Below are 12,183 nucleotides of genomic sequence, written 5' to 3'. Positions count from 1 at the left end.
TGATGTCGTCCATGTCTCCCGACGTTTCGATCCGCGACTTCCTGATCATCCTCAAGGGATCTTCCGAATCAGGGGATCTTCATTCGGAAGATCACGTGAGGATGATCAGCAAGTCGCGGATCGAAACGTCGGGAGACATGGACGACGTCAACCGATGGAAAACCCGAGAAACTTTTCTGCAACTGATACGCCGGGAAAACCTAATATCATACATCTCTATTGAAGTTTTATGTTGATTTTTCGATTTCAACAGCCACACGAATGATGACGGAAATAAAATCGTTATTAGGCCAGTACCTTTGATTCCTCAATCATGATCTTAGGTCCGGGATTACTGAACGCATGTTCTGCCACTGCCGATTGCTCAAAATGTTTCTTTTTGAGAGCCTTTCGGTGTTCGGTCAGTCGGACGGAGATTTTAGTTTGCCCGACGTATTATTGTCCGCAGCTGTTAGGGATCTCATACACTCCTTCATGTTGTAAATCAGGGATTGCGTCTTTGCACTTATGAAAAGTTGGCCTATCTTCTTCATACCACTGTATCTAGGTGTTATGTCGTGACGAAGCGTCATCAGAACTAAAATTCGATGCAGCTAACCAGAGAAGCAATGGAGAGAAATGTTGGTCAAATCTTTAACGCTTTATTTTTAAGGACAGAAATTGTTTTGCACAGTACAGGGTGCTTCAGCATGAATATCACACTTTAAAACCTAGCTACCCGCTCTTTATTTTGAAACACCGGGTATTTTGGTGGCTCTACTCATATCTCACAATGTTGAAAATCATCTTGTTTCCCATTATTTTGTTAATAGTTAATCTATACCAGTGAAAGTGAAGTTACACTTGTTAGAGAGTATAAAACACCTGATCTATATCAAATGACAAAAAAATATGAATTCTCTTTGGATGAACGGGAGCCTACAAAATTTGCTTGGCATTGAAATTTTATGATTTTGGAATGGTATCACTTGTGAAAATTTATCATTTTTTGGCGCAGATAACTTTCCTAAAATCATGGAGTTGACACGTTTTCTTTTTCCTCAAGGGACCTTGGGATTGGATGCGTAGTAGAAGCTCTTAGCGTATATGAGCTTACATATTCATCTAAGGTCACCTACTTCCAATGTGAAGTTGCAATCGCTTCATTACGTGAGTAATCCTGATTAATAATCCTAAAATAAGAGCATTTTTTTAATTGCGGAAATACCTAGAGTCGATGCTGCAATCAACTGTGGTGGAAAGCACGCAAATACAATGCTTCCGAGTTACGACGCATAAAATTACAATGCGTCTGACGCATTAAATTTTCCTTTTCTCAGTGCTATATATTTTTCAAAAGTTGTTCTTGCATTTAAGTTGTTTTTGCTGTCTAGGAAATTTTAGCCGATAAATGGTCACTTGGATTTAGCATCGTCACTTTTTAAATGGAGAATTTCCTAACGTCACTGATATATCGCTCACATTTCCTAAGATGTAATTGGCCGAAGGCATTGGAAAAGTTCATCTATTGCGAAAACGTATGGATCAACTCTTCACCGTCAGGAGCGGACAGCTGACATCGGAAGAATCGATTAATTGGCCTTAGATGGTATTCGATATAAAATAAATTTTATTTCCATACTGATCACACTCTGTCTTTCTATGTAATATTATTAATTATAGAATATTATTTCATTTCTATAGTAATAATAAAGCATGGTTTCACTATGGTAGCTCACGTCGCCTAAACCCTTTCTACAGGCCACTATACACGGTTAATGATCATGCGAATGATCATGAGGCCGACCGGAAATACAGAAGAGATATGTAGGCACTCACGCACATCGCGAAATTTTGGCCTTCGGGGTTATGGGAACGAATTTTAGGCATTTCTGGGTTTGCGAATGACCCGGCCAAGAGCGAAAAAATAACACGCAATCACGCAAAGATGATGGTCCCATTCGATTCTCATGAAATCGCAACATAGCCGCGAGGCTCAGCAGGAGGAATTTATTGCCGTAAAAAAACTTTGGAGAAAATTATCTTCCTTGCTATTCATGATGGAATACTCAAAAATTTATATTGAATTCTCTGCATTTCCACAAAGTCACTTCTGGAGTAATTAATTTCATTTCTTGCTTTTAGTTAATTCCAGAGACATTGAAGCTTTAAAGACAATTATGTTCCTTGCTATTCATGATGGCATACTCAAAAATTTGTATTGAATTATGAGAATTTCCACAAAGTTACTTCTGAAGTAATCAATTTTATTCCTTGCTTTTAGTTAATTCCAGAGATACTGAAGCTTTTCTTAACTAATGGCTACGCAATTTTAAGTTTTTATGGACTGTTGACGTGCTTTTTGAGTTTTCAACTGCATATTTTCTCTTGTTCATTATCAGTAGTCGACATATTATTGAACGATAGCACTCTACTGGGCAGTTAAGTAAGGTAAGGTACATGCAGAAGCCGAAAGAAGTTACTTTATAAATATGCACCTTGAAATTGTAAATAAGATAGCTCAAAGGATTGAAAAATATCGTGACAATAAAGATGACGAAATGCGATCGCAAGAACGTAAATTATTATGGGATCTCCAAAAAATAATGATCAATACCTTAACTTCTCCATATTTCGCTTTTCTTCCCGTTCACTATTCAGACTTTAATCTTCCCCAGAACGTAGCGCATCAAAATGTAGCTAACGAGCCCGTATCTTATTCTTCTAAGGACTATCATCCTTCTCTAAGAATTATGACTTAGAGAATCTTGAGCTTGTGATAATTGTGACTAAAAGGCAGGTAAATGCACTAAAAACGTCGTTCATATTTATGAGTGTTTATATTTTAGAAAATATTTTCCGCCTTCATTTTAGACACCTACTTCTAAATTATTTTATTTGCATGACGCCATCGTATCCCGCTAATTGAAATTAATTGCTCATATAGGAGCTTCTGGTATACATCCCGCTACTATTTGGATAATTAACGTTAAATATTTGCAAAATATAGGCATAAGAGGTTTGACACTGAAATGGTTCAAAAGCTATCTTGAACACAGAAAAATATCCGTTAGTCTAAATAATACACATGGCAAACAGGTGGTTTTGAAGTACGGGGTACCCCAGGGGTCCATTCTTGGACCTACACTTTTTATTCTATACATAAATGGCATTGTAAATGCAATTAAACACTGCCAAATCCTATTGTATGCTGACGATGTTGTGCTAATTTCAGGCCATAAAGATATAAATAAAGCGAGTAATCTCATGCAAGAAGATTTGAATAGTCTAGCCTGCTGGTCACATGACCATGATATGATAATAAACACAACTAAATCCAAAGTGATGCAGATCTTTCCCTATAGGCAAAACAAGGTTAAACTAAATATCTATTTTCATGAGGACCAATGTTTACACAACAATTGCAACTTGAAGTCTTGTAAATGCGTGCCACTAGAACAGGTCAGTCAGTTTAAATATCTGGGTATAATAATAGATCAGTATTTTAAATTTGATTTGCACATAATGAAGGTAAATAGTAGGTTGAGGAGGGTATGCTACCTAATGTACAAAATAAGAACGCTGGTCTCAACTAATATCAAATTGACAATTTACCATGCATTAGTTGAATCAATATAAAGATATGGTTTGACCATGTGGGGAAACACAGCCTCATGCTACAAAGAAAAGTTACAAGCAACGCAAAACAAAATTGTAAAATTACTAGAAAATAATAGTGGCAGGCTTAATCATAATAATAAAACTCGGGGTAAAGGTGAATATCTACATAATCAAACCAAATGCAATATTACGAGGTATGCAAAAATGGGACTACTCAACATAACAAATTTATATAAATATATAGTTATAATTGATAATTATTTTAATAAGAGATTCTTAAAGTATGTAGAGAGAACGCACACAATGTGCAACAGGAACAAACCAGCTTACTTTGTACCAAGATATTATAATAAGTATGGAAAAAACAAATCAAAGGTAAAAATACCAATAATTTTTAATGGTCTACCTGAAAGCCTTAAATGCCTAAATCATTTGAGTGAATTAAAAAGGAAGCTTAAAGAATATCTTAGCACAAGCTAGACATAAATCTTTCCGGACAAAGAAATTTTTATGCAGTGGATGCTATTTTCTTGTGGGTGAAGGCATTTTTTTGTGATGGAAATTGTACTACTTAAATGAGAGATATTTTTGCTTATTGTAAATGAAATTATTATGTTGTATATTAACTGAGTGTTAATCCCACATACATGGTTGTGTTTTTCTTTTGTGTGGCTTGGTTGTATGGAAAAAACAAATCAAAGGTAAAAATACCAATGATTTTTAATGTTTTATCTGAAAGCCTTAAATGCCTAAATCATTTGAGTGAATTAAAAAGGAAGCTTAAAGAATATCTTAGCACAAGCTAGACATTAATCTTTCTGGACAAAGATTTTTTATTGCAGTGGATGCTATTTCATGTTGGTGAAGGCATTTTTTTGTAATGGAAATTGTGCTACTTAAATGAGAGATATTTTACTTGTTGTAAATTAAATTATTATGTTGTATATTAACCCTTTGACTACCTTTTTTTTCCTTTATATTTCTTGCTCTTTTTCATTATATTTTCGATTTGTTTACTCCAATGAAGATATTCATTCAATATTATGAACTTTTGATCAGGGGGGGCGGAGATGGAGGGGTGGGACATATGTGTCCCACTGGTATTACGGCGTGGGACATATGTGTCCCACTGGTCTTACAGGGTGGGACATATGTGTCCCACTGTTCTTAGAGGGTGGGATGCATGCGTCCCAATGGTCGTTAGATTTTTGGCTGTATATTCCCGTAACAATCCATTCTAAAAGCAAAAACACCATGATGTTTTCAAAGTATTTATTAGCTATACATCTTGATGTTTTTTTGTAGATTGATACTCAAAGCTGAAAGATACTCCCACAAATCTCTTTCAAATATCAACATAACAATTTTGTTACAAATAAGAGGAAATGATTGAAAGTAATTATACTGGTACACATAAAACAAATATTCATTATATCCAAAAATGCTCAATAGTTTCAGCAGACAATGTCAGTTCTAATTATATTGTAGTCACTGAAAAGGGAATTACATTTATAAGTTTCAAAAGACAGAGTAAACCGGGAATACAATTGCTATGTGTGATAGGAAGTGAAACATTGTCTACAGAGTGGCACTTGACACATTGTGCACAGAGTTTTTGTTCTCTTTTCTACTTTGTTCTGTGCACATCTCATGCACCGTCTCCTTGTATTTCCCTCAACGGGAAGGTGGTCACCGACGTTCAGCATAAGCTTTGCTATTTTTGATGGTCTGCCTCTGCATCGCTTCCGTTTTACTTTGCTTTGTTCCTTACCCATTGCCATCATTTTTTCTGCCAAAGGCACGATGAACTGCAATAGCCTTACATCCTTTTTGGTTGTGTCCATATACAAAATCCATGAATTTACCACTGCTAACATAAGTACCTTATAAAATACTTTTTTCCACCACTTATTAGATCGCCTATCGAAGTCATACACGCCCACCTTCTGGTCTGAAAGATCTACTCCTCCCATGTATTTATTATAGAAGCAAATTAATTCTGGACAGTCTACCTTTACTTTTCTTCCATCCTTTTGCTTTCGGTTTGCTGTATTCACTGTTGCATCATGGCAATTACTGAGAACAGTTACTTCTTTGCTATCCTGCCACCGGGCTGCCATTGTTCGTTGGTGATTTGCAAGAAATTCGAATTCCCCTCTTTTCAATTTCCCTTGAAATTTCGGCATATTTTTTCTTGTACTAATAGCAGTACCTACTGCTGGATATTGAATACTATTTAGTAGATGCACGCTCGTGAAAAACCTATCAAAAACAAGAGTAACATCTGGATTTCTGATTGTTTTTGTTAGAGATAAGACAACTCTTTCCCCCAGAGTGGAACTCTCCGGTAGGTCTTGTCCCAATTCCTTGCCAGAGTATACATTCAAATCATATGCATATCCAGTCATTGCATCACAGCGCTCCCAAATTTTTATTCCTCGTTTTATAGGCTTGAGGGGAAGATATTGCTTTAGAGCTGACCTGCCCTTGAATTTCGTCATAGATTCGTCAATGCTCTGGTAGGGGCTTTCATCTCTAGCCTTGGAAAATGTATGTTTTAGGCAAGATATTACCTCATCAATATAGTATGTCTTTGAGGAGCTGGCAGGTTGCTCAGGATCTGTGAAGTAGAGCTTTGATATAAGCAGTTGAAACCTGTTTCGTGAAATGGCTCCTTTGATTGCCTCATTTCCCAAGGAAGGATTATGCGACCAATAGTCCGAAATGCTTGGAACTTTATTGTAGCTCATCACGAGCATGCATCCAAGAACTAACAATATCTCCCCTGGATCAGTTTCACAGAGATTGACCAAATTTTTCTTCTTGCGTAATATATCCAAACGTTTGTTAGTACACTGGCTGATAAAAATGATCAAACTTCGAGGAAACACTTTTAGAAAGTATGCCATTTCGTCAGATGACATATCCAAGTTGCATAATGAGGCTGTTCTACGATGTAATGTCACAGTGTGTCTAGGAATAAATAATACCTTCGGTGGAGACCAGCATATTTCACTAGAAACCTTTTTTTTAGATGAAGCCGGATAAGGAACCTCATCGCCACTCACCCCGTGCAGGAGATTGACACCATGAGCTTCTAACGAACTGTCCTCAGCATCCTGACTCACTCCAGAGCAGTCACTATCACTCTCTGTACTACTTTCATGTTCGGGCTGATATTCCCCATCTGATGAGTCGTCCGAAAAATATTCTTCTTCAGATTCATCCAGTATTTGGCAAAGCTCTGCTTCAGAATATTTCCTTTTATTGCTCATTTTTCACGTCTAAAAATAAAAAAATTCTGTTGATTATAAAATTGGATATTGTGAAATTATTACAATATATTCTTCTTTACTTACTCTTGCGGGTTGAGATGAACTGCATACACTGAACTTTTGACATAGGTCAAAAGGGCAACAAAGGAAAAACACTGGATAGCATTCAATGATCTGAAAGAGAGTTAAAATTTGTGTAAAAAAACATTCATGATGATAAAAACAATATAAATCATATAAGGTTTTCATTTACCATGAAATGAACATGTGCTGAAATCACAGGAGAAGAATACGTTTTGTGATGTCCACACGATCCTTTAGCTGGTAAAACCTGGTGCAGAGAAAATACATGAATCAAAACAGAAAATTTATCCATAGGTTAGGTACTACATCAGCAAATATTAGCGAAAGCTTACTTACCAAATGGATAGAGGAGTCGGGAAGGAAGATATAGTTGCACACTGGTACTCGATTAGAAGATACAGATGCACACTGACATGTAGAGTTCCCATAATGACATGTTGTACAGTAAAATATATTCATAAATGCCACTCTAATTTCAGTGGATGCGAAATTGATAATTCTTCACGTAAAATGAATGCTGTCAAATGATTATGATATGTGCATACTATAAAAATGAGAAGTATAACTTTACAAAATAAAGAATATTCAGTACGAGCGTAAGTTCACTGGAGAGCTAACGGGTGACGACCAAAAGGTATTTCACTAAAGTAAGGTAGATGCTGCTACCTGTTGCCGGAAATTCAACCTAAATAACAATTGGTACCAAAACAACCATTGGGACAAAAACATATGGGTTTTTCCAAAGCTTTTGCCCCATTGGTATCTCAATACTCCTTTGTGGGACATATATGTCCCGTTGGTAGTCAAAGGGTTAACTGAGTGTTAATCCCACATACATGGTTGTGTTTCTTTTGTATGGCTTGGTTGTATGGAAAAAAACAAATCAAAGGTAAAAATACCAATGATTCTAAATGATTTACCTGAAAGCCTTAAATGCCCTAATCATTTGAGTGATTAAAAAAAAGGGGAAACTAAAAGAATATCTTAGCACAAGCTATACAATAATCATTTCTGAGCAAAGATTCTTTTCTACAATTGGATGCTATTTCATGTGGGTGAAGGTAGTTTTTTTGTAATGGAATTGGTACCACTTAAATGAGGGATATTTTCGCTTGTTGTAAAGGAAAATATTATGTTGTATATTAACTGAGTGTTAATTCCACATATATGGTGATGTTTTCTCTTGTTTGGATTGGTAGTATAGAAAAAACAAATCAAAGGTAAAAAATACCAATGATTTTTAATGATTTTACCTGAATGCCTTAAATGCCTAAATCATTTGAGTGAATTAAAAAAAAAGAAGCTTAATGAATATCTTAGCACAAGCTTGACATTAATCTTTCTGGACTAAGATTTTATATGCAGTGGATGCTTTTTCTTGTGGGTGAAGGCATTTTTTTGTGATGGAAATTGTACTACTTAAATGAGAGATATTTTTGCTTGTTGCAAATGAAAATATTTTGCTGTATTTTAATTGAGTGTTAATTCCACATACATGGTTTTGTTTCTTTTTGTCTTTTCTTTATCTGTGAACGCACTCAATATGTATTTTTATGGATAATTTTATGTTTACACACTCCAGCCGGCACCTGCTGACAAGCCTTGATTGGCTTAGCAGGACCGTGAGGATATATTGCTGCTAATGTTATAAAAATCTTTTTTTTTTGTTATATTGGTTAAAGCAATTGTTTTGAAACTACTGCTGTTATCATCATTATAACACATTATTTATTTATATGTTAAATCCTTGGCAATAAAGCAGAGTTTGTACTTAAAAAAAAAAAAAATATGTTTGAAGTTGGAATATAAAAAAAAAAAAAATTTCAAGGATGAGATTGTCTAAGATCTCGTGATAATTATCAAAGAACTGAGCCCTCAACTTAGAAAATTACCAAGCTAGTGGTAAAAAAGGGAACACAACTTTGAATTCATAACGAAATACTTAATGAGAAATTCAGTGGTACTATGTTAAAAATGAAGTGTTATGGGTAAATAAAAGAAATAGAAAATTTGAGAATTGAACCCGAGAGAAACGAATACACAAGGGATGATAGGCAAACACTATGTTAAGCGCAGGAGATGTGTGCTTTGGGACATCTGAGAACTTTCCAAATGATGGACTTCGATGAAAGAAATGAAAGGTTGAGTAAATCTCGACCTAGTACCACTAATCCCTAGAGCGAAGATCATTTCGTAAAGATGACTTAAGTCTGAAACGTAATCTTGGATCAAAAGGAGCTTCCCATCCTGTTGATAATTGTCATGGAAACAGTTACGCAACCCATAAAAATGGGCTAAAAGATATTTAACGACTTAAATTTCTGCATTTTCACCCTCATCGCTCGGTCTCCATAATCCTTTCTCATGAATTATGTAACTCTCGACACATTCTCTCGAAAACACTTACGGCCGATAAAGATATATGAACAAGAGTCGATAATTAAAAACATGCAACGAATGTACAAAGAGAACACGTTTCTTTTCAAAATCATTTGGGTCACAGAAAATTCGTTTTCCGCGAACCTTTTATCATTGTCGATTGCGAAACATGCGACTCATGTACATGAAGGAAATCAATTTTTGATAGAAAAGAAATGATTATTTGGCCAATTTCTGCCTGATAATAAGTCTATGTACCTGCAAAATATCGAGCCAAAACTTACGAACTTAATCATAACGGGTAAAAATCTTATGAATAATTAAGCAGTTGTAAGAATCAGCAGACTGAAGTTTTTAGGGTATAGTTTATAACTGTAAAATTTTCAATGAGAAAAGCATGCATAGTGTATTATGACAGAGAAATTTATCTTATGATCGCTTTGAATAGAGCTTCTAATTGAGAGCTTGAATAGAGATGCTACGGACACTTCCAGGGTGAGTAAATATTTCTTAATTCTTGGAAACGGTTATTTTCGCTCACGATCGAGTGTTGATTGAGTAGTCTACAGTTCGTCGGGTAAGCAGTGCCAGCATTAACATGGTACCCACTCAATTCATGACGTAGTTTCGCAATGTAAAATTAAAATTGAAATTAGCACAGTTTTTTTTACACCTACCTAACTGCTGGGTATTCCAAATTCTTCAACTTTTTTGAACGAAATATCACTTCGAAATGGCTGATGATCATCTATTGTAACAGTATAATACGAAACATTCCAAATAAAATCTGTATTTAATTAATTAATGCACCTTAAAAAATGTAATACATGCTACAGCTCACGGTCGCTGATATTTTATTGAAAAGAATAACTGATTGAAAAATATTTCATTGAAATTCTCGAGAAACAAGGATATAAAACTTGCGCTTTGAAGGGAAAAGCTTGGCGTTTTTATGATAGAGAAATTTTCATCCAAACAAGAGATTTGTAGAACAATTACGCCAATCCGTGATATGGGCAAAAATAAAAATTAATTAGGACTCTAACATGACGAAATTTACATGAACACTAGGTCGGGACATCATAAAAATATCACTTCCTTATATTACCATAACGAAGCATTTATTTCCATCCCCCCCTTCTTCCCATTTTAGAAACTTGCAATCTACTTCCAAGAGCTTGCTTCAAAAGAAAATCCTAGATCCGCACCTGAGGTGGACATTTTGGGTACTGTAGAGTACGTCAATGCTTTGAGACTTGATAAGAGGGGACAATGTTGGCTATGCATAGAAGAGGTACGAAGAGAACTGGGTTAATGGGAATGAAGAGAGAGGCCATCTACGTCCTAGCCAACTAGAGAATTACTGTCACAGATTGGAGGCCTTGGCCGATTCAATTATATTTCCAATTGTTAATTTATTGAAGGTTACATGGTATTATAGTGGTTTGAACTTCATTGAAAGCGCCTCGTAAAACGATTTCGTCGTTGAGAAGCAAGTAAAAGTGGCATAATTTTTACCCTGCAGTGATCACGATACTGTCACGATTATACAGGAGGGGATTATAAAAGATAATGCTCACCATAGCTCACGGTGGCTCGTAGGCATTGGCTAATGAAAGGAATAATGGATGGGAACAAATGTTATAGAAGTGAACGAGAAAGGGGATGTAAAACTTGTGTTTTCATGTAAAAGGCATTTTGTATGATAATAGTGAATTTTCAATTACCGAGAATTGTAAATCAACTAGGCCAATTCCTGACTAGAATATTAATAAATACTAATTAGAATTCGGATAATGACGTCATCGTTTATATTTCCGAGGGACGGTACTTTGAGAAAGGAATAATTGATTAACTACGTTGCTTCCCAGCTAAACAGACTTTTTTCTTTGTAGAATGAATAAATGTCATTGAAAATTTAGCGCGGATTCGAGGGATTCTGGTTTGATCCAACAGGAATTATTTTTCCTTTATGGAATTTCAGTACTCATTTTTCAATTTTCAGTGATCACGTCAAAGAAAGTACAAAAACAATAGAACAACAAGATTATTCCGGGATATTGGGGTAGTAAGTTTCATATATATTGTTAGTAGAAAGCAAAAGATGGATGGTGGATATAGTACAGTGGATGCATTGTCAAAATTACTCTCTATAGGACGAACCACTCTCTCACGACCAATTATGCCTCGCATTATTTTCGACGAATTACTCGCATGAAATTTGCGTTAGCATTTTTGTAATTTTTAGGACTCAAAAAGCAGAACTAAGATAACAGTTGCCCGAAACATAAATATGAGCATTTTAAATCTGAGCAAATCATCAGGAAAGATTTTCCAATTGGAGGTTCAAGCAAATATTAATAAGTAAAACCACTAAATTTAATGATCATAGAGTAATTTGTAAACGAGTTATTCCTAAGACCGTGCGAGCGATAATAATTCCTCCTATTAAAAATTGACTTAAATCCGTTTATGAAAACATCATAACGGAGACATAAACTCATTAATATAAGAAAAACCAAGTCATACACAAAATAAGGACTTTTTATTGCTATTCATAATAAGGACTGAAGGATCAGCAATAAGCGCATTAATAAAAAAACCAGTCATATACATGATAAGGACTTTTTTCTTGTTATTCACATTCATTATCGAGCTGGATATTGCAGTAAACAGTTTCGACAAATAAGACACTTCCATGGCAACAGATTTGATGGCTAATCGCCATATACGTCATCAACCGTCAAATAGAAAATGTAATTAATTATGTAATTACCTCTTAAGTCAAAGGCTCAGTTAACAACAACAATTGGTAGATCGTCGAACATTTGCTGAATTATCAAGG

General features: G+C 35.3%; 2 protein-coding genes across 3 annotated transcripts in view; one reads left to right on the top strand and one right to left on the bottom strand.

The window, feature by feature from the left end:
• LOC124163391 (sphingomyelin phosphodiesterase-like) overlaps positions 1–12,183 on the top strand; it is a 234,130-nt gene that overhangs the window by 105,956 nt on the left and 115,991 nt on the right. The window lies entirely within an intron of this gene.
• Positions 4,775–7,128, bottom strand: LOC124163392 (piggyBac transposable element-derived protein 4-like). The gene is made up of 2 exons (XM_046540276.1): positions 6,960–7,128; positions 4,775–6,884 (listed from the first exon to the last, which is right to left on the bottom strand). Exon 2 carries the CDS (start codon positions 6,873–6,875, stop codon positions 5,151–5,153), a length of 1,725 nt encoding a protein of 574 aa, XP_046396232.1. The 5' UTR covers positions 6,876–6,884; positions 6,960–7,128; the 3' UTR covers positions 4,775–5,150.

This window comes from Ischnura elegans, chromosome 8 (assembly GCF_921293095.1).
Source record: "Ischnura elegans chromosome 8, ioIscEleg1.1, whole genome shotgun sequence".
NCBI classification, from domain to species: domain Eukaryota; kingdom Metazoa; phylum Arthropoda; class Insecta; order Odonata; family Coenagrionidae; genus Ischnura; species Ischnura elegans.
This window is presented reverse-complemented; position numbering and strand designations above follow the sequence as displayed.